This window comes from Chinchilla lanigera, unplaced genomic scaffold (genome assembly GCF_000276665.1).
Source record: "Chinchilla lanigera isolate Chin_1 unplaced genomic scaffold, ChiLan1.0 scaffold00002, whole genome shotgun sequence".
In the NCBI taxonomy this organism is placed as follows: domain Eukaryota; kingdom Metazoa; phylum Chordata; class Mammalia; order Rodentia; family Chinchillidae; genus Chinchilla; species Chinchilla lanigera.
In genome coordinates, this window is record NW_004955403.1 from 36598920 (window position 1) to 36622094 (window position 23175).

General features: G+C 36.1%; 1 protein-coding gene across 1 annotated transcript in view; it reads left to right on the forward strand.

The window, feature by feature from the left end:
* LOC102030373 (chromosome unknown open reading frame, human C4orf27) overlaps nucleotides 1-22101 on the forward strand; it is a 26702-nt gene extending 4601 nt beyond the window's left edge. The window contains exons 2-8 of the mRNA XM_005373553.2: nucleotides 4701-4860; nucleotides 6756-6945; nucleotides 8083-8181; nucleotides 13067-13217; nucleotides 15880-15967; nucleotides 19741-19913; nucleotides 21850-22101. Of these exons, the coding sequence (XP_005373610.1) occupies nucleotides 4701-4860; nucleotides 6756-6945; nucleotides 8083-8181; nucleotides 13067-13217; nucleotides 15880-15967; nucleotides 19741-19913; nucleotides 21850-21981 (993 nt within the window). The 3' untranslated portion in view covers nucleotides 21982-22101. The remainder of the gene's footprint in view (nucleotides 1-4700; nucleotides 4861-6755; nucleotides 6946-8082; nucleotides 8182-13066; nucleotides 13218-15879; nucleotides 15968-19740; nucleotides 19914-21849) is intronic.
* The last annotated feature ends 1074 nt before the right edge of the window (nucleotides 22102-23175 follow it).

Genomic DNA, 23175 nt, shown 5'->3' on the forward strand with positions numbered 1-23175 from the left:
TTCTTTTTCTAGAAGTTTTAAGTTCAATTAAATTGTTTATTTGTGCTTGCTCTGTTTTCCTGTTATGGGTATTCATTGCTATAAATTTCCTTCTTAGGACTGCTTTTATTGTGTCCCATAAGTTCCAGTATGCTATAATGTCATTATCATTTAATTGTAGTAGCTATCTAAATTTTCTTTAATTTCATCTGTGACCCATTGATTGGGAGGGTGCTATTTAATTTCCGTGTGTTTATGAAGTTCTTATGGTTTCTTTTTGCCATTGATTTCCAATTTCATTGCATTATGGTCTGATAATATGCATACGATAATTTCAATTCCTTTGCATTTACTTAAGAATGTTCTGTGAGCTAATATGTGGTCTATTTTGGAGACCATCCTGTGTGAAACTGATGTTGTGGGCCAGAACACTCTGTAGACATCTACTAAGTCCAGTTCAAAAGTTTGGTTCAGTTCTAATATTTTATTGTTGACTTTTTTATCTAGTTGATCTATCTTTGTGACGGTAGGGTATTGAAAACCTGCAATACAATTGTATTAGTGCTTATTTAATTTTTCATGCCCTTTAATATTTGTTTTATATAGTTGGGTGCCCTGGTATTTGTTGCATATATATTTATGATTGTTATCTCTTCCTCTTGGATTGTTCCATTTACAAGGATGTAGTGACCTTCTTTATCTCTCTTAATCTATCTTGGCTTGAAATTCACCTTGTCTTCAAATAGAATACCTACCTTACTTTTTTCTGGGTTCCTTTTGCATGGGGTATTATTTTCCATCTTTTGACTTTCAGTCTGTGAATTTCTTTTTGAATTAAATGTGATTTTTGTATGCAACATATTGTTAGGTCATTCTGCCAGTCTGTGTGTTTTCATTGGTGAATTGAGAACATTAACATTGATGGTTATAACTGATATGCATTGACTAATAGTTATCATGTTATTTTCCTGTTGTTGGCTCCCCTGTTTTGCTTCCCTCCCTCTGTTTGCCTTGCCTGGCAGATTCTTTCTGTCTATGGACATGGAATTTCTTCATGGAGTTGTAACCCTTGTTATCTCTTTCTAGAATGCCTTTCAAAACATTGAGGAGTGCTATGGTGGTCATAAATTTCCTCAGATGTTCTTTGTCATAGAAGTATCTTATTTCTCCATCACTTTTGAAAGATAGTTTTGTAGGGTACATCAGTCCAGGTTGAAGGTTAAAAGATAGTTTTGTGGGGTACATCAGTCTGGGTTGAAAGTTGTTTTCCTTAAAAACTTGAAATACTTCACTCTAAGTTCTCCTTGTCTTGAGGGTTTGCACTGAGGAATCAGCTGTGATTCTGATGGGTTTTCCTTTATAGGTGATTTGTTTCTTTTCCCCAATAGCTTTTAAGATTCTGTTGTTGAATTTCTGGCATCTTGATTATGATATGCCTGGCTGTAGAATTTTTTTTTGATCATGACTAGTTGGACTTCTGTATGCCTCACTTAACTATAGATATGTCAAATTCTCTTTCCCTACCAAGGAAATTTTCTGTCATGATGTCTGTGAACCGTTTTTTAATATCATTTGTGTTATCTCCTGCCTTTTCATTGACTCCAATCAGTCTTAAGTTCTTCTTTGTCTCATTTAGCAGCTGTTGTTTGATTTCTTATGGTCCTCTGCTATTTTTAAGAAATCTTTCTTTTAGTGATTGCTAACCACAAGCCTGTCTTCTATATCTGAGATCCTGTCTTCACATTGTCTTAATCTTCTGTGAATACTTTCAATGGAATTTTTATTCTCTTAGATATCTGCTTGAATCTGCCTTAAGGATTCTATTTCTTTCCTATGATGAGCATTCATGACTTCCATAATTTTCCTAAAGTCCTCTCATTTTTTTATCTGTATCTTCTCTAGAGTCACTAAGCATGGTTTTCATTGTGGATACTATCTCTGCAGTCATCTGAAAAATTATTTCTGATATGATTTTTTTCTGAAGCCTCATTCAATTGCTTTGTTGTTACCACTTCAGAGATGCCATGTGGGTGGCTTTCAGGTTGTTCCACCTCACTGCCTGCTGGGTTTGCCTTTGATGAACTGCATGTCTGGGCTTGCATCTTGTTTAAATGTCTTCTCACTTTCTTTACTTTTTTTAGTTTAATTCATGAGGTGATGCTTGTAAATTGCCTATGGTGGGGTGCTTTATTGCTGGTATTTAGAACCCTTAGGAAATGACTACTTCTCTAAGACATTTTGCAAGTGTAACTGATTTTTGGGTTTTGAGTCTTTTGCAAGATCCTACATCTTCAATTTGTTGGAGATGAGAAGTGGCTGCCTGTTTGGCCCAGTCCCTGGTTCTTTGGCACTGTGCCACAGTATTTTCTATGACAGTCAATCTTAGTCTTGGAATACCAAGAAGAATGGCTGTTTAAAACAATTACGTCACTTTTGGGTAAAGTGGTACCATCAGCAATAACAGTAGCATCAATCACAGCCTAGAAAATGGCAGACTGAGGTAACCATTACTTTTCCACCTTTAACTGTATAAGCTAGATTTGTGGTTATATAACAAAATCTAAAACAAACCAGGAGTTGTGTGCGGTATACAAGTCCTTAATATGTCAAGTGTACCTTCAAGGGTTAAAATTTAAAACAGGTTAGGGAAAAAACAGAGATAGAGGAACAGGAGGAGATTAGAAGTAAGGCTGGAGGACAAAGAAAGATCACACTAACATTGGGAAACTGGTGCAAAAGACTGGAGGGAAAGAGAGAAGGAAGAGATAAAAAGAACAGAACAGAACAGCAACCACAAAGAGGCTAGAAACCACGTGTACACTCATATAAAAACAAGATTAAACAATGAAGGAGAAAAAAATAAAAAACTAAAACCACAACAACCAACGAGAGAGAGAGAGAGAAAAGTCCACTTCCAGATTTATGTCTGCTGTCACTAGTAGATAACCTGTAGAGACATAGTCTTGATCTGTTTTGATTTATCCCAGCAAGCCAGCAGTAGCTTTTTGGTAGGGTAGTGGATAATCTCAGCGAGCCTGCACCTTCTGGTGGAGACCAGACTCATTCAGCCTGCAGCCATCAGCACACCTTCCTTGGGCTGGAGCCCAACAAGGAGCTGTTAGATGGAGCCAGCAACTGCCCTGAGTTCTGAGCTTAACTGGCCCCTCTCCAAGATGGCTCCTGGCCAGTCATTCTCTTGCACAGAACGACTGAACCCTGAGCACTTACCTCTAGCTAATACAGTCTTTCATGTCCACTGCTCCCCTCTACTGCTGCGTTTGTCTGTATAGGCCTCTGGGGTCACCAGCAGTCACTGTGTGTCCACAGGTTTGAATCATCTCCAGTGAGTACTGTCTCAGGAACAGGATGCCGCCAGCTTCCTCCTTCTTCGTTAAAGTTTCTCTCTTCACCCTCTCCGTGGGCTTCAATTTGTACTTCAGATCCTTTGTGGGTCCACTTCTCTCCTTCTTGTCTCCCTCATGTTGCTGTATTCCAGCAACACTCAGAAAGGCTCTTTCTTGCTGATTACTATTCCCCCATTGGTGCCTCCCCAGTAATTGATCCATTGCAGAATACTGAGCAACATCCTACTCAATATCCACCTATTAGATGTCACTGGCACTCTTCTTCCAAATTTGTGACCAAAAACTACAAAAACTAAATGTTCACAGGGGAGAGGGGCAGTGGCAAATACATTCCTGGTCAAAAATCACTGTTCTAAGTAGAAAGAAAGACTAAAACAAGACTTAATCTAGGCCGGGTGTAGAGTTGCACACTTGTAATCACAGCTGCTCAGGGAAGCTGAGGCAGGAGAATCACAAGTTCAGAGATAACCTGAGCAATTTAACAGTACCATCTCAAAATGAAAAGGGCTAGGAAGGTAACAGTTCAGTGACAGAAGACTTGGCTAGTGTTTGTGAGGCCCTGAATTCAGTCCCCAGTGCTGGAGAACAAAAAATAACTTAATCCAAAAAAGAAAGGATCTAGGTTTCCAAAAAGAAAAATACTGCAGCTTTGAAAATTCAAGATAGATAACCTCCAAATAAACATACTACATTTACAGAAATTTATCAGATACCTGATATCCCTTATAAAACCTGGGATACTTATATTGCAGAGCTACTAGAGTTTTGAGTTTTACAACCTAATCTTGACATTCAAAGGTCTTTTGTGAAATAGTAGGGTTTTGGGATCAGTGTTAAGTGATGTTCTGCTAACTTGGTTAGGGACTCCAGATGCTTAACTTGATCCCTAACCTCAGTGATTATATATACTCTGGTTGTACATAACTATATTGGACTTTGCTGAAGAAACAACTTCTTCACTGATAAATCTCTTTTTATCCAGTTATTTCTGATAATTTGCGTCTGGTGTGATCAGGGAATCTAAACAAACAATATGATAATCTTGTTAGCCCAAAAGGGTCAAAATCTGCCTTTATTCTTTTCCTGCTTTTACTAGTGGTTTACTTTTTTTTTTTTCTCCCTGTTTTTCCATTATCTTAAATATATTTGAAGACTTGCTGTGCAGTCCCTTTTCTCTTTCTTGGCCCAAAAGAGTCTCCAGGTTTTTATTCAGATATACTATTTAAAGCACATACATACCCATACACACACCTAAAGCTCACAGAGATAAGTGAATAAGAATGAGCAATATTGTTGTGCAAGGAAAATTACTGAAATTACTTTCAGAGAACTGAAGTTGTGTATGGTAATTTTCAGTGTGAAAAGACAGGTGCTATGAAGAAGAGTAAATCCTGTGAAGCTGATGTCTCCAGTGATCTTCGAAAAGAAGTAGAAAATCATTATAAGCTTTCCCTACCTGAAGATTTCTATCACTTCTGGAAGTTCTGTGAAGAACTTGATCCTGAAAAACCAGCTGGTGAGTTGCACCAGAATCTTTCTGCTTCTACCAGTGGAAAATGTAATAGGAAACAGGACTAAGGGTAAAAATAGTTCATAGAAAAAGAACATTTTCATAGTTATAAGAAATATGGTATAGTCAAAGAAATTACATGAATACTGTACTAACATGCACTGTCATCTATTATATTGGCAAAGGCAAATAATTTCATGACATTCTTCTTTGTCAGTGTAAAGGATAAACACACATAGCAGGAGTTTTAGTATGAGTTAGCTATTCCATGAACTTTACTGGACTAGGTGAATGAAGAGCTATATTCAGGGATATTTACTGAAATGAAAAGTGAGAAATAGCTTAAATGCTCATCAATAACTTATGTACTCAATGAATATTCATAATTTTAAAAGAATGAGGCAAAATTTTAGGAAATGTAAAGACTCACGTCTAAAATATGCCCAGTGAGAAAAGAAACCATAGTTTATGACACCGTTTGTATTTTTTTTTTAAAGGCTGGGGATACACAACCCTGTGTAGTTTTCACATGTTTATTCTGTCTCTGAGAGGCTGCACAAGAGATTAATCATGCGTTCTGATGGAGTGACTTTTCACTATAATCCCTTGATGTTTAAATATTTTAATAAGCATTCTTCTACACTATATGGAAATACATATGTACTCTGAATTTCGTCATTGTATCAAAACATTTATTGAACAATGTAGCACTTTCTCTAAAAAATAATCATATCTATGTACTAATGTTCAATAGAAACTGTGTGACCCAAACACATTTTCTGTTCTTTTTAGAATAGAAAAACCTAGAAACAGTGCATGTCCATCAGTAGAATAGATGGGCATCCATCTTTTTATAATGGAATATCAAGCTGTATTAAAAATCATGTAAAATAACACTGAACAGCCTGAGAAGATGTACAGAAAAATCAATTGGAGATAGAATGGAAGATAAACAGCAGGTTACAAAATAGCATGATCTCAGTATTGAAATGTTTTTGTATTTATATTTGTTCATAGTAGGGGAAAGTATGGAGTTATCCCTGTATATCAGACTATGAACACTGTTATTTTTATCAAGTAACCTTGGTGGTTATGGTTTTCCTGTTGTTTTAAAAATGAATAGTTTACCCTCCCACTAGGCTGAACTACTACCTTCCATCACCAACTCCTCAAATAAACTATCTCCATACCTTTAAACAGGGGGTTACCTCTTCTAGGAATTGTCTTGCTCTTTCCACCCCTGCCTTTTTATATAACTAGGTTCTTTCTGGGTTACTCACAGAAGCACCAAGGACCCATCTGAAGTTAGAGTTGTACATTTATATAAAGTTCGTGACTCTGTGGTTTTACTTGGCACTCCTGTGATCCGTGAGTGGAGGAAGAAGATGGAATTGCCAGGGTTAGGGTTGGCAAACAGATTATCAAGGAGGTAAGGGAATGTGGAGTGACAATTAGCTGAGGTAAAGAGAAAGGGAAGGAAATACTCTTCATCATCTTTAACCCACGTTTTTGCTGTCTTTGTTGTCTCCCCTGTACTCAGTGCGTTTTTTGAAGCTAACAAGTGTAGTAAAGACCCAAGGTGCTTGTGGCTCTAATATGCCGATAGGAATACAAATAGTCTTGGTTTGGCTAAAAGGAGAAACAGCAGGAATGTTTGAAATGTTAAGCTAATTCAGTGACAAAGTTAAGAGGAAATGCTAAATGTTAAAGCCACATTTCTGTTTCTGTGACTTTTTTCCATGAGTGTGTATACCTAACATCTTCACACCATGACTAGTTTGTTGTTTTTTTTTTAACCAGAAGCTCTAAGAGAGTTGCTTGGAAATAGTTTACTAATGAAAAGGCATTATTTCCTGTTTGCCTCCAGAAAGTATTCCTAAAAAAACTTATTTTCTTTATAGATGCACTTTCCACAAGCCTTGGACTACAATTAGTGGGTCCTTATGATATCCTTGCTGGAAAACATAAAATGAAGAAAAAGTCAATAAGCTTAAACTTTAATCTTCACTGGAGGTTTTACTATGATCCCCCTGAGTTCCAGACCATTATTGTTGGAGATAATAAAACTCAGTACCACATGGGGTATTTCAGGTAAAGGATCCTTTCTTCTTCTCTGAAGTACTGCTTCTGTCTTGCTAATGAGTAGAAGTAGTCACTGGCATCACCTAAGGTGACAGGCCTATTTCCCCCTTACTGGCAGGTATGTGAGCCAGCTGTTATTTTTGCTGTTGTTACTTCTTTAACCTAGCCTAAGATGGTGAACTCTTTAGTTTGAACCTGGTTTTTACTGTGGTTAAAAATTTTTTTTTGCTTTTGGGTTCAGAAACCTCCTTTAACTCAAGAAAGGTAATTCAGAGCACCTATTTTGACTTAGATAAACTGTGTACTGTACTTCCTGGGATTATGATAGGTAAGAGTGGATTCTGAAGTCAGAGAGACTGGTCTGTTTATTTTCTTGGTGACCCCTGTGCCAGGCATTAGTGACTGACTTTCTGTGACTCAGTTTCCTCTTCTGAAACAATGGGGATAATTATATGTGTCTGATAGAACTATTATGAGCATTAAATGAATACATGCAGATGCTTAGACTGCTAAGAAAAAGAAATAGCTGGAGGGGAAATAGACTTTGTCCATTGTACCAGTAGAGATGTTCTTGAAAGTAGAGATTAAGTATAAGATAATAGAGGAAAAGGTGAAATATGCACAAGGGGAGATGTCATACAGCAGAAAATTTATGGGCTTGGAATTGGGTCATATGGATTCCACTTTCTGGCTTTGACACTAATTTACTAGAACCTTGGTTGAATAGCTTAACTTCTATTTGTTTCCTCAATTTTAAAAGGATTTGGTTACATACATGAGTGTAGTCCTTTCATAGCTAATGTTTTGTTGTCCTCTGTCCTTTTTCGGTTTTGGTTTTCTTTTTTTTTTTTTTTTAACAGACTCTAAAATGGGGGTGATCAGTGATTATATATAATTATCTCCAGGCCTTATTCCGCCTTTCTTTGTTTTTGGATATAAAAGTAACTCATTGTTAAGAATCTGAATTTTAGATACTCGTATATAGACAAGATCTGTCATAGCTATTCCTAAGAAACTTGGAGTTTAAACTTGGTAAATTTGTTTCTATTTTTATCAGTATAAACTATTATCTAGAGATCTAAATTCTACTTTCCTGATATTGTAAGTTATAAGCAACTGAATTTTTAATGTCTTTTGTTAAAATAGAGATTCTCCTGATGAACTTCCGGTATATATTGGTACAAATGAAGCAAAGAAAAACTGTATAATTGTTCAGAGTGGAGATAACGTGTTTGCTGCAGTCAAGTAAGAAAATATTTTATTTTCATTCTATTTATCATTAAATATTTGTTTACATGTTTCCAGTCCATTACTAAGGGAACCTAGAGTAACCCACAAATTGTCAATTTCTAGAGATCATTTCTATGACTTTTCAGACAGTTTTATACACCCTCCTTTGTTGCCACTCCTGAACAAAAAAATAATACCTCTTATATATAATTACTTATTTCACTTAATGAAAACATTGCTTAATTTTGTGCTAGGGGTATAGCTCAGTGGTAGAGAACTTGTTAGCGAGGCCATAGCTTTAATCCGCAGCACCATAGATAGATAGATAGATAGATAGATAGACAGACAGACAGACAGGCAGGAAGAAAGAAAGAAAGGAAGTTGCTTAATCTTGATTTCATAGGCCCTGTGGTAAAACCAAAAAATTTTTATACATATAGTTTTAAACTCTGTCCTATATAGTGGGTTCATTAAAAGACCCACAATATAATTCAGCAGAAAGGTTTAATACGGTAGAGTGGGCACTCATAAAATTCTTCAACAGGCTAATGGAATGTTCTGAGCCTCCAGAAATGGCAGATGTGTGACAGAACTGGCTCACAAATGGAGTTTAAGTCTGTGCCGTCAGCAGGCCTGTGAAATCAACTGCTGTCACAAGTAGCTCCAGGACCACATTGTCGTTGATATAGCCTGGGCCAGGCAAATCTATGCCCTGCCCTGTGCCTTTCAGCTGCCAGGTACTAGAATTTTATCTACAGCTGCTGCAGAACAGTCAGATGTCTCTATCACTGTACTCTCTGGTGGAAGTGGCAGAAGCACAGCTGTTGCCTTGTGTCTCTTCTGCCTTTTGGATTTCAAAGAATTGCGTCTGCTTGGGAAAAGCAAGGTCCCAAGTGGAGCCCCGGCTGAATAGTACTATGGAAAATGCACCAGCTTTCAGTGGGAGGGGCTGGAATCAGCCACAGACGTGACTTGAAGCCGTTTGTCACCAGCTGTGTAGTTTGCAATGTAATAAGGCATTTTTTAAATGATAACTAAGGATTGAACCCAGGGCCTCAGCAAACACTCTGCCATTAAGCTACACCCCTGACCCTTTTTACTTTATTTTGGGGCAGGATCTCACCATGTTGCCCAAACGGGCCAACTTAAAATCCTCCTGCTGTAGCCTCTGCAGTAGCTAGAATTACAGGTGTGCGCCACCTACCCAGCTAGAAAGCAATCTTTTTATCACTTTAAATATAGTACATAGCTCAAGTTTTGTGTGACCTCTTTTAATACTTTTTTAAAAGAGCTTTTTATTCTTGTGACGTAACTGTCCAAATTTAGAAGATTCAAGAAAATTGAAATTACCTAGCACAACCACTGCACTGGTCTGTGCTATGTACATTGGAGGTATCAGAAGGCCAAATGCCTTGTAGATGACTAAGAAAAGGCTGTTTTTCCTGATACCTTTAAGTTTCATATAAAATGTTGCATGGTATTTGTAATTTATATACCTCTTTTAAACTCTAGAGATTTTTTTTTTTTTTTTTTTTGGTTTTTCTCCGGTACCAGGAACCGAACTCACGACCTTGCGCTTGCCAGGCAGGCGCTTTGCCACTGAGCTAAATCCCCAGCCCCTTAAACTCTAGAGGTTTTATGATTCAATTTAACGTGGTGCCACCTTTGTTAGAAGCTATAGTTGTTTATTTGTTTATTGTCTGTCTTTTGCGCTAATAGTAAATTCCATGAGGATCAAGGCTGTCTCGTGATACACTATTAATCATTTATTCATCTCAAAAATACTGTACCTTGGCAAATAAAACACCTAATTTTTAATTTGTATTATTAATCTTATTTGTCTTAACAGAAATCTTTTTTCAGAAGAAAGGTAATATGATAGTGATTATCTAAAGTAATCTAATAAGATTGTTGTGGCATTTTTTAGCTTATTGGAAAACAGAAAAGAAAAATGAAAAACAAAAAACTTGGGTAATATTTTAATTTAGTGAGGACTAGGAAGTGAGTATTTGAGGAACTGCCTCCAATAATTTATCTCAAACGGGTAAAGTACTGCTTTACAATATAGCTGTTTTAGTGCTTTTTGAGTATTATAACTAGTTTAGTTTTGAGAGACCTTCCTTCAATCAGCTAATCAGAACATTTGTTTTCTTAATTTACTTATATAGCAGCCTAAGAAACATCTTTCAAAGCAGACTATTTGTTACAAACAAATTATTTGTATGCTTCAGAAAAGTTCTCTGTGCAAGATTTAATAGTAGCTAAAAAATGCATATTAAGCCAGAAAAGATTAATAACGTTTAAACAATCGTGAAAAACAGTGATGGTCAAGGTGAAAGAAACCTTTGTGGTATAAGTGCTCATGTAAAAACTTCTGTAGAGAGTTGTTTGAGAAATGTTTAACCATATTCCAGGATTTCTTGATAGGTGATTAATATTGCCAGACACTGTTGTAAGTGTATATTAATACCCTTGAATCAGCAATTCCAATTCAAGCTGTTAAAAAGAAGTTGCTGTCTACCCAAATATGTATTGTTTATAAAAACAGATTGTTTATAAAAACAAAAAGTTAGAAACAACATATACTGTATATATATCAGTAGGAAAGATTAGGTAAATATAAAATATTCATTTGTTGGGAAGAGAGCAAATAACAGAAAAGTGTAGAATAGTTCCATTTCATGCTGTTTAATGCAAGTGAAAAAAAAATCTAAACATACGGAAAATTTTATAATATTTATCTTTGGGCAGCAAAATTAAGAGTGAGTTTTCTTTCTTTCCCCTTTCCTTTTTTATCCTAAAAATAAATATTGAAATAGTTTTAACTTCATGGGCCTCCTAAATAGTCTTAGGGACCCTATCTATCCCTATCACAGGGTCAGATCTATTCATAGTAACAAAATGTTATTTTTACACAAGACACAAAGGTAATTATGGGTAATAACTGTTGCCATTTTGACAGGAACCAAGGTGGTGACACCAAAGTTGCACTAGTCCCCGCATTTGCACAGCAAGTGTCATTTAGGAATGTGAGGAAAGAATATTCTAGATTTCTGCCATTCAGTACATCTGTTTAGCACTCTGTGTGATGAGAGGAGGAACATACAGCACTTCTGCACACTGACGTAGTATGGTTTGTCTCAAGGGAACAGACTCTTCCTTACCTTTACTGTTAGAGTGAGTTATTGATGAACTGGTTATTTGGGCATGGGTACTTGCAGAGCAATTATTTTCTCAGTTGAACCGAAGAAATAAATAATGAACTATGTTTGTTACCAGTACTAAAAATCAAGGTTTCTATCAAAAATCAGATCAGAGACTACAGTACCTGTGACCATCACTGAGCTTGAAAGCTCCTACCTAAAGACTTTTTAAATGAGTGTGCTTGTTTTCATATTATTATATAATAGAATGGACTTGATGTCATGAAGACTTAACATTTAAAAGATCCACATAACTTAGTGACCAGTATGTTCCAGGTGACCCAGATGATCCTCCGTGGCATAGTGAAAAGATGCATTTTGAATTCAGACATTTCACTGGATTTAATGCAATGGAACACGGAATGTGCATGGCTATAGTTTTGTGTGTTGTGCCTTATCTTAAAACATTTTGAAGCAGCGTGTTGGAGAGTACGTTTGCAGCTGAGACAAAAGTTAATAAACTGGCAGAGACAGTCATAATAAAGAGTAAAGGGCTTGATGGCTGTACCACAACCTACAAGAAAGAATAGTAGCAAGGGAGTGGTACTTGTGTGAACATAAAGAAATATATGGCACAGAATTCTTGATGGCCAGAGAAGACTAAAGATTGATTTATATAGGCCTGACATGATTAAAAATTTTTTATAAATAAAAAAATATATTCTGTTAGTGTATAGCTGATGATGATAAAAGGTGAGGTTTGGGTTTCTTTGGCACATTAATTCACCCTTACTAGCTTCCTGCAAGGCAGCTATGCTCACCACTACACCATGAATGCTTCTCCTTATTAGCTTTTTGAGCTCAAGTAAGTTGATGATGGTTTGTGTCTCAGTTTCTTGGTATATAAAATGGAGTGAAAAACAGCACCCCACTTCAAATGTTCTAAGCCTCTTACAGTCAGCCCTCAGCCCATGACAGTGTTTCAGTGAATAAGCGCAAAGTCTCAGATGTAGGTAGCAGATGGAAGTGAGTTTCCTTGTGGGGTTTGGTACTGCCTACAGACGATTGGGCTGGGCTGTTTGTCCAGTGGAGTGCCGCTTCTCTTCCTTTTACTCTTGACCTCCTCCACTGCTTACTTGTGGCAAAATTCTTCACTTTTTATGATAAAATGGAAGATTCTGGCATTAACATACTGTTCTGTTCGCACTCTTCTAGGAATTACTTGGGCTATAATTTTGAGTAAGCTTGTAAACTTTGCTTTCCTTTTACATTTTCTAAATCACACAAATTTGAAGTTAACGCTTTTCAAAACTTACTAAACTTAAATATTATGAGTGTTCTTTGGCTCTTTAAAAGTGAATAATCCTTTTGGATGAGTACATGGTATTTTTTTTTCTTCTTATGCCAGATTGGCCCAAAGTAGTATACCATAGCTTAATATTCGAGTGATACAATTTAAAACTTGACTTAATCTCAGCTTTTAAAATAGCTCTTATTTCTCTAATGTCTACAATAAAGATATACAAACTTAAATCATATTTGCTATTTCTTTGACTGGCAGCTTTTTATTAATATTACATTTCCTTGACAAAGGTAATTAATATTACCTTGTTTGACAAAAACTGTGAGGAATTTGGAGAGAGCTGTTGGCAATTTTTCTGCAGACTTTCTTGCATGGAATTTGACATTTTTTTCTTATCTCCCTTAACTTGTATATATTTAGTACAGCATTATAATGGCTTCTACTTCTTTTTCAGACTATTTTTGATGAAAAGGCTTAAAGAAGTAACAGATACAAAGAAAGTTAATTTCTTGAAAAACATAGATGAAAAACTCACAGAAGCAGCCAGAAAATTGGGGTACTCGTTGGAACAGAGAACTGTGAAGATGAAGCAGAGAGATAAGAAAGTATGATTTCAGTCTCTTCGTCTTTTTCTTTTGATTTCTCCCCTCACCCCTCCATCGTAACTTTCTCTTTTCTAGCCCAGGCTTGCAAAGAGCTGGATGCCATATCTTCAGGCACTTCCGTATGGGCCCGTCCTGAATAAAACTAGTACTGTGACCAGTACCTTAGTGTACTTAGTTATTGGAAACCCTGCATTAGTTCCCTTCTGATCCTGATTCAGCTGCTAGGGTGATACTCTGATAAGTTGTAGACATTAAATTGCAGTCTTAGCAGTTTTTTCTTTAGTCTTAAAGATTAGAAATTGTTTCCAAAAATGTACATTTTAATAAAACTCATTATGTTGTGGCCTTTTAAAATTACTTTAAGATTTTATATGGACATTTTATCTTTATGATTATCCTAGGAAGTTTCTTTCATCTTATGACTAGAGGGAAGGATAGCAATATTAGCCTTGTTACTGTATATTCCTAATTTGTCTTGATTATAGACTGAGCTTCTATGAACTTAGCACTTGTTAGCAAATTTTTTATCAGAATCTGGTTTTATTACACAAATTACAATTACAATTTATTTTACACTATATTTCCTCAATTCTTCCCCATAATTATAAATAAGATATCACTGAGATTTAAATTTCATAGGTATGTTTATTCTGGCTGCCCCTCCGACAAATTTTTAGTGTTTTTAGTACAAAATAGATAGTAAAAACATAAATACAAAGAAAAAAAGACTGTGAAGATGAAGCAGAGAGATAAGAAATGGCAGTCATGATTTTATACTCTCATTAATAATTACGTTTTCAGATCCTTTTTGTGTAAATTTGTTTTTTAAATAATACTGTCAGAGCTTCGTTTGATATGTGTTCATTTACTAGCAGAAATTCATTTGTCCTTATGTAGCAGAGTAATAATATATCCATTTACGCAGAATATAGCACCATGGGGCACACCGGTGATCAGTGTTTCTGTGTTTTGTGGTACTGGAGATTGTCAGTACCTTTTTGGTACAAAAGTGCGAAGTCTTTATGTAAGTTAACTCATTTTACCCCTACAGCAAATCTCGGTGTAGGAATTATCCTATTTTACAGAAAACTAAATTGAAACTTTGTGCTCTATTGAAAGTCATTAGTGACAGAGCTGAGGTCTGTATTCATGACTTTCGTATTTAGTATTCTTTCCTCTCTACTGTCTTACCAATTAGCTATATGCCATTGCTTTGAGTGTCTGTCTTTAGTTTGTAAAGCTTGCTTATAGTTTAAATAGATTCATCTTTATTAATTTTACTGTTACGTACTTTGCAAGCATTTTTCAGCAGTTAATGTCATAATTTTGTTGTTACTCTTACTTGATAGATTTTTTTAATATATTCAACTCTATCAGAGTTTTCTTTTTCCAACATAAAATTATTTTTAAATAGTACTGTATTTTCCTTTCTTCTCCTAGTTTATTTACAGTTTCATTTTTATATTTACTCTTGAAATCCAACTGCAAATTATTTTGGTGTGAAGATTAAAATATAGGGCTATAAGTTTGTTTTTTTTTCCTGAAGAGTGAGCAGTTGCCTAAAACTTCTTTTGAATAATCTGACCTTTCTGGAGGCCTAATAAAAAATAATGAAAGAGTGAGAGTGAAATTTTAAGATGCAGAAACTTAGGTGAGAGAAGTTTAAAATGAGAGAGTATTTTTGGACTGTGGTTTCATTGACTGTACAGAGGTGGAATATTGCAGCAAATATTTTATTAAGGAAAGACCTTTACAAAGGCCGCTAGTGTGACTAAATGGAAGAATGTTGACTGAAAGGATTTTGGTGGTGGTCTGGCTGGGTTTTTGTCTTTGAAGATTAGCACTTGTTAAAAGCAAACTGATTATATGATTTGCCTACAAAGGGTACTAAATAAGTAGAAACTGCCCTATTTGGGGGAGTTGTTAAAGTGAGTTGGTAAAGCATAAATTTTCCAGGTGAAAATAAGTAGGGTCTGAATTTGGCAGGATGGACAAGAGGAATTTTGTCGTCTTCTTCCTGCTAAGTAAGAAACCTATTCCTCTGTCTTCTTTTCAGACCAAGTTCTTATGCTTTCTACCTAGAAGACCCTTGGCTTTAGAGGAAACTGATGTTGTGGGAGACTTCTAAATTACTAGTACAATTAATAAAAATGAGTTTAGATTTTATAATTATGTCAGACGCTTTTTAACTAATTCTTTTCAGTTTTTATTAGTATATGTTTGTTGCACATGGTTACATTCCTCGTGGAGAGGTGGTACTATACTTAACATGTCTTTAATTCTTTTCATTTCCCCTCCCTCTCTCCTCCCACTCCCTCCATCTTTTGGGCCCCTTCTCATTTGAAAAAGATGCATCTCTGTATTTCCTATTTATTTATATTTTGGGTTTCTCATATAAGAGAAACCATGTGATATTTAAGCTTGTGTGTCTTTTTTATTTCACTTAACATTATTGTCTGAGGGTGCCTGTTAGCTAATTTAAAAAGCAAATAGTATCAAATTTTTATTCCAGAGTCCAAATTTAGTGCAATAAAATGTCTTTGAATATTGTTTTAGCAGAATTGTTCAGGGTTTGTATGGTTTTTTTCTTTTGTTTTCTGTTTGGTTTGATATGGTCCATTTGCCCTGACTTAATTTTTTGTTTATTTTTTCCATAACTTAGGTTGTGACGAAGACCTTTCATGGTGCGGGCTTGGTTGTTCCAGTAGATAAAAATGATGTTGGGTACAGAGAACTCCCTGAAACAGATGGTAATATATTTCATACGTAAACATGTCCGTGTATGTTAGTATCTGTATAAATATGTATATGTGGGAGAAGGTTTTCCTTCTATTGGGAAATAGGTAATCGTAAAGAACAAGCTCATTACAACTGGGTTTATACCAGTATGACTTTTAGTAAATTGTTTAACCTCACTAAACCTTATCTCTTTCATTTGTAAAATGAATGATACTATTTCATAGACATACTTAGGATGCAAGAGTATGTAAAGTACTTAAAGTTTCTGAGGTGTTTCATAACCTTTGCTATTATAGTGAACTTACAAAATAGTAATTATTGAAATAGGTTTTTACTTGTATAGTTCCTTATGAACATTTTTTATCTGCACGTAAAACTGTTTAGCTTTCATAAACCCAAGTTCCTGATCTACTTCATACATAAGAACACTTTGAAAATGCACTATACATATAATCTCATTATTGCTATATTAAAAAAAGAATTAAAACTTTTCTTCTCTCCATTCCCTTCTTATTGTAGGCATCCTTGGCATTCTTTAGCATCCTATTCCAAGGAGTAATAAATTTAAAAGGAAATCAAATTAGCAACTCCTCGAGGGAGAGCCAAGTATTCCTGCCCAGCACTCATATCTGGCCATTCTTTCTCAGAATGAAAGCAGTTAGCCTTTGTAATTACCAGTCTTTAGTGTTAAGAACTAAAAAATGTGTATTTTTAACCATTTCTCTAAACGCGCTGTTCTCAAACTTCGAGATTGAGATGCTTCATATGATAATTACTTACATGTAACAGTTTTTGCTGTATCACTACCACTTTAGAGGAATGCCTCAGGGGGTATGAACATGGCCAAGCTGTCCGTACAGTGGCCACTAGCCACATGTGGCTGCTGAGCACTTTAAATGTGGGTTGAAGTGACTGAGGAACAGAGTATGAAATTTTAATTTAAATAAATGTACAAGTTGAGCCAGCATTAAATTTCTATATTGATTATATGTTGAAATAATACTGTTTTAGAAATACTGGGTTTTTAAATTAGCCTGTTTTTTTTTTTTTTTTCATGTGAATACTGGAAGAATGTTAATTGTATATATACTCCATTTTATGGTTTGCTTAGACATTATCCGTTCCATATCTCCTCTCTACATCCAGAGACCTTCCTAACTCCTGTCATGCAATCTTCTGTTGGTACCTTAAATGACTTTCTCTTTCCCTTCTTCGCTCACTAGTCCACTTGTAGCTTTAAGGACCATCATTGGGGGCCGGGGATATAGCCAGGGGTGCAGTGCCTGCCTGACAAGCACAAGGTCCTGAGTTTGATTCCTGGTTGCCCAACCCCCGCCCCAAAGCATCACTGGCATCTCATTTGGGAAAGGTTGAGAACATCTGCTACACAGCAGCAGCCTAAAACTTTAAGGGTGATAAATGTTAAACTGTAGTTCCTGGAGTCAAGCATTATTTTACGCTAGTTGTGTGGGGTTTTGGAGTTTTATATGCAAGCTATTAGGTCCTTCTGTGGTTTATTTCTGCATAAGAAGTAGACATAAAGACTTACTATCTCCTTGCTCTTGCCAAGTATTGCTTACCAGGAGGTGTAATGGGCTGAGGCTTATTAACGTGGTGTGACAGTGATAAACAGAAAACAATTCAGTTTGTTCCTAATCAGTATTCCTCTTTGAAGCTTCCTAAGATAATTTTTAACCTTGCAATTAAAATACCATTTACTGGGGCTGGGGATTTAGCTCAGGGGCACAGCACCTGCCTGGAAAGCACGAGGTCGTGAGTTCAATTCCCAGTACTGGAAAACAAAACAAAACAAAAAATAAATAAATAAAATACCATTTATGGACCAGTTCTTAAATGTCATGACTCATTATGCCATGTGCTGTGTAGGTACCAGTAATAGTAAAAGATCCTCGTCCAGCTCTTTAGGTCTCACTCTCATTTTCAGAAGGAAAACAGAACCAGTGTTGGCGTGAAAAGATGAGGGCACTGGCTCTCGCACTTGCCTTTCTAACAGTAGCGTGCACACCATTGCCCAGAGTGAGAAGAATTGCTTAACTTAGTCGCCTGCCTTTTCGTTTTGACAAAATCGCTGTGGCATGGCTTAAGCATTCCATTTGGTGGTGGTAACGGGCCATGATGAGAATTAAGTATGAGAATTCCCAAATCATTAAATCGAATGCTTTGAGTAGTAACATTTAAGGCTTCATTTTGAGTAGTTAAGTCTTCACCGAGGTACGTTTTAAGTTTGGGCTTCTGTTAGGTGAATTTCCGTAGAGTGTTTTCTTGGTAGAAGAACATGTCTTTCCTCATGTTGCTGAGCCAAGTGTTTTTGTCTCTGTTCGGTGTTTGTCGAGCTTGGTCATTCTTGTAATTTGCCTGCTCTTTTCTAGTCTGTGTGATTTTCCAAGGACATAAACTGAAAATATAATACCAGAAAGTGATAAACTTTAAATTATTTGCTACGGGAAAACAAATAGGTCTTTACTTCCATGCCAACTCTAATTGATTTGTAGTGGTTGCCTGGAGCATTGTGGTGAGAGAAATTTAAAGGGTGCCAGTCAGTTAATTAAATCTGGATACACAAAAGAACCACTTAATTTTCCAGCCTTTAGTAAAGGAGGATTTTGTAGGAAGCTTCATTTGTTGCATGAAATGATTGGCTTTGCTTTTTCTGCAAAAGAAAGGCCATGAAACTTACTTTAAATTATTTAACATTTGATAGGCTGCAAACCAGTAAAGACTATAAAGTTATGGCCATTTATAGTCAGAAACATAAGGGATAAATGGTGTCATTTGTCCAGTGTGATATTGTCCATCAAGGGCAGCAAAAGGAACAAAACACATTTTGTGACCTCAGATAATAGCGTGTATTCCCCATTTGCATCATGACTGAATGAATCAAATGATATCATACACTGAGGTTAAAATTCTGAGTGTATCTTTACCACCTTTGATAGTTATGTATATTACAGTTTACTAGTAGTGCATTATTCTTAAGTCTGATTATTGTTTTAACCAGTCCTCCTCTACCCCAGCATAGTAGCCACCCTGTTTAGAAATGTGTTTCGGCTTGAGTAATACATTTTTTCCATTATTGAATTATCTTCAAGGAAGTACAATTTGTCAAAAACAGGTTATGATTTGTCAACATAAAATCTATTGTAGATATTTAGTATCTGGTCTCATTTGCATCCTGACATCTGATGTACACTGGCATTCAGAGAGTAATGAAGAAAATGTTGAAAGCTAAACTAGAAATATTAGGCCACTGGTAATTTTTCTCTGTGTTCTTACTGCAGATTATACTCTTCCGTGGGTTTCTCTTTCTCTCACTCCACTCCGCATGCAATGCATGGACTAGTCTAGAGGCTGGCACTGGCTGGCCCTTCGTGGGTTACATACTCTCTGTGTTGCATATTCTTGTTTGGGTTTTTTGTTTTCTAACTACTTAAAAAGACATTGCTAGTTTGAGGGCAGTTAGAAATGAGCTGAACCAGGCGTGGCCAAAGTTTGCCAACTCCTGGACTAGCCTGCTGAAATTTTTTGTTTATATAAAATCATGACTGTAACTGACTCCATTGTGAAATGTTTTCTGTTAAGCCATTTTTATGCTTGAATCTTTAGAAAAATTATGCAATTACCATTCAGAATCATAATTCAGCAGTTTACTAAGGTGGCATCAATTGGTTAGTACAGTCATACGAGGAAAAACTCTATGGTCTTTCTTACCTCTAAGAGTGTATTCTTTCTAATTGAATAGAATGTCTCCTTATGCTTATTTCAGCTGACCTCAAGAAAATTTGCAAAACAATTGTCGAGGCTCCAAGTGATGAAGAGAGACTAAAAGCCTTTGCTCCCATTCAGGAAATGATGACTTTTGTGCAGTTTGCCAATGATGAATGTGATTATGGCATGGGGCTTGAGTTGGGAATGGACCTCTTTTGCTACGGTTCACATGTGAGTAAAAAAAAAAGACTGCTTCCACAGACACACACTGATGCATGCACATTCACAGTCCCCAAATTCTGGCGGAGATAAGCTACAGATTCAGCTCCTGTCTCAAAATGAACTTTTCAAAGTGATTTTTAATCAGATGGCCAAAAATACTTGAAATCCATCTTGTATTCAGGCAAAGGTTAATAACCAATATTATTTCCTTCAAATTTAAAGTGAATTTATCTATTAGGCATGTAATAGAGGTATGCCATTTAGTTTGATATGTGTATATAGTTGTGCTTGTAAATATGGCATGTATGTACACCTTTGGGTCCATTTCTTTTTTTTTTTTTTTTTTTGAGGCAGGTTCTCACTGTATAGTTGAGAAAGGTCTTAAACTCACTGCCTCAGCCTCCCAAGTGCTGGGACTACAGGCGTGTGTCACTGCACCCAGCGGATAAATACTATTTTAAAATATGCTTTAAATTAAAGTATAGGAGATGGTAGTTCTTGTGAATTATTTGCTTATCAAATTAGAAGAATTTAAGGCAATCAGGTATAGTGGATGTAACGTTCTTCAATTTTAAGTCACATTTCCCTCATATGTGTAGTATTAGGCCCTCTCTCCAGCATCTTTGTATCTTTGTCCTTGCCTATAAAACGTCTGTCTACGTGCGCATGTGTGTGCATCTCCCCTGTCCTGCACCAGGCCATTTAATACTCATTTAATCTCCTTTGTCACCAAGTTACAGGAAAGCAGAGACTCTTACCCAGGATTGCACAAGCCATGTGTTTTCCAAGTTAATGTCTAAGTCATTGTCTAAATAATTCCCAAACTGTAAAGTGCTTATGAATCACCGGGGGATATTGTGAAAATTCAAACTCTACTTCAGTAGTTCCGAGATGTGACTGAGACTACACATTTCTGACCTGCTCCTGGGGGTAGGAATGTTGCTATTTTACAGACACACTAAGGAGCAAGACTGAACTACTAGGCTTGACATTAGCTCCATCAGTATCATCTGGCAAGTTTGTTGAAACACAGACTGGTGCTCCATACACGTTCCTCCAAATTAGATTCAGTTCTTGGGTGGATATGGAGAGATTCCATTTCTTACAAGCTTGCAGGGAAGTTGATGCCACTGGCTAAAAGAGGTCATTGCAAGAACCCTGCCTATAAACCATATTACACTGCCTTTCTTTGCCTACCTTATATATGGTTATTAGTAAAAGTAATGAAAATGTTTAACAACCAAAATGATAGTCATTGACCAATGAAGTGTTTGGTCAACGTGTTTAATCTATCAGAAAGGGTCAACCACTAAAAAAGTAGATCCATGAGATGTGAATCAGCTAAATAACAAACTTGATTGTGGTGAGAATAACATGAGTAAAAAGGTGTAGGATAGCATTTACCTTGTGTTAAGTGCTAAACAGTTGTTTACTATTTATCAACAAAAGAATGTAGCATCGGTATTTTTCTGCCGATGCATAGTAATAGCAATGCTGTAAAAATCATCCAATAAATCTAAACCTGTAACTCTTAATAGGGACGAAGTGGCTACATGGTGGCAGTAGGAAAAGGAATTTGACAGTGATTTGAAACATATTCTTGCAGGATAGTGCAAAAAAAAATAAATAAATAAAGCTAATTATTTTACTGGTGGGAATATACTAAAAGGAAAAACTACTTGAGGGCATAGCTTGGGACAAAAAAAAAGTTGATAAAACCTAAGGGACTAGAGAGGCTTCATTTTTTTTAAACTCATTTCTCTTCAAGATACACCATTAATCTTAGACACAATTACAGCTGACACCAGGTTCCTGTCCCAAAATTCACTGTTCAGTAACAGAGCAAGTAGCTAACATTATTTTTGGAAGTAGGCTTCATTAAACAGGTACTGTTTTCTATTAGGGTGTATTATTCTGATCAATCTAATATTCTTTTGTTTTTTAGTATTTTCACAAAGTGGCTGGGCAGCTTTTACCTCTTGCATATAACCTGTTGAAGAGGAGTCTGTTTGCAGAGATTATTGAGGAACATCTGGCCAACAGAAGTAAAGAGAACATAGACCAACTTGCAGGATGAGTGAGAGTTTGCTTTGGTGTACAGTGTGTTAAACCTTTAGTATTAAACTTGAGTTTTTTTGTTTGTTTGTTTTTAAGGAATACAGAAAATAAACCGAGGGAAACATTTCCTAAAAACTTTTATAAGGCTCTTGTGGTCTGATTTTGTTTCTTTTATGTGTAAATAAATGACAGTCAAATCTCGTAATTGGTGATACCTTAATCACATTTTGGAAGACAACTAGGGTCGCCCTCTGCATGTTAACTGGCAAATGCCTTTGGATAGCTAGATTTTCCTCTCTTCCAGGAGCCCTCCCTTTCAGTATAGAGCGAGCACCCCTAATACAAAACTCTGAAATCTGCAACTTTTTCATGCCAGCATGACTGAAAAGTTTTGGATTTTAGAACATGTTTGTTTTTGGATTAGGCATGTTGACCTGATAGACATTGCAAATATTCCAATACCTGAAAAACTAAACTCTGAAACACTTCTTGTCCCAAGAATTTCACACAAAGGACACTAGGCCTGCACTTCTTGTGTGGACAAGAGTCTTGTTTCTTGTCTTGAGTTAGAATAGCTCTAGCTTTACTGATTGAGTTTATGGGGACAAGGAGAGGCACGGAACAAGGAAAATCAGTACACTGTAACAGCACTGTATTACAGAGTGCCTGACCCCAGGCCCACCAAAACTGTGCTTTGATAACGTCCCGGGTGACTTGTGTGTGTCCTCTAAGTACGCAAATATCCCATTTGGTAAAGTCTTAAAACCCATTCTTTCGACTGTGATTTACCAGTCAATATAGCATAGTATTTTGATAGAGTAAACAGTATTCTATTAATCATATGCCATTAAAGTTTCCCACTACAAATCATCCATTGACTTTCTAGCTTAAATCTGTAGATAGCTGTTTTCTACCCAATTTAGATCCTCCTAAAACCTGACAAGATGTGCTTCATCTTAAGAGCAAACAGCAAACTATGAAATATAAAATGCATATTTTGCAGATCAGGCTAAAAAAGCCTACAAGCTTTTTCACCTTTATGTAAATTTCAAGATAGAAAAGCACTCAGTTCATCTAATTTAACCCCAATGACTTACCCAGTTTCTGCTAAACAGTAGTTCTCCAAAGTTCTTACATCAGCTGTTACCAAACATGTAAGTACTTACTCATTTTTATAGAAGGTGTAAGTACAGTTAGCATGGTTCAGATAATG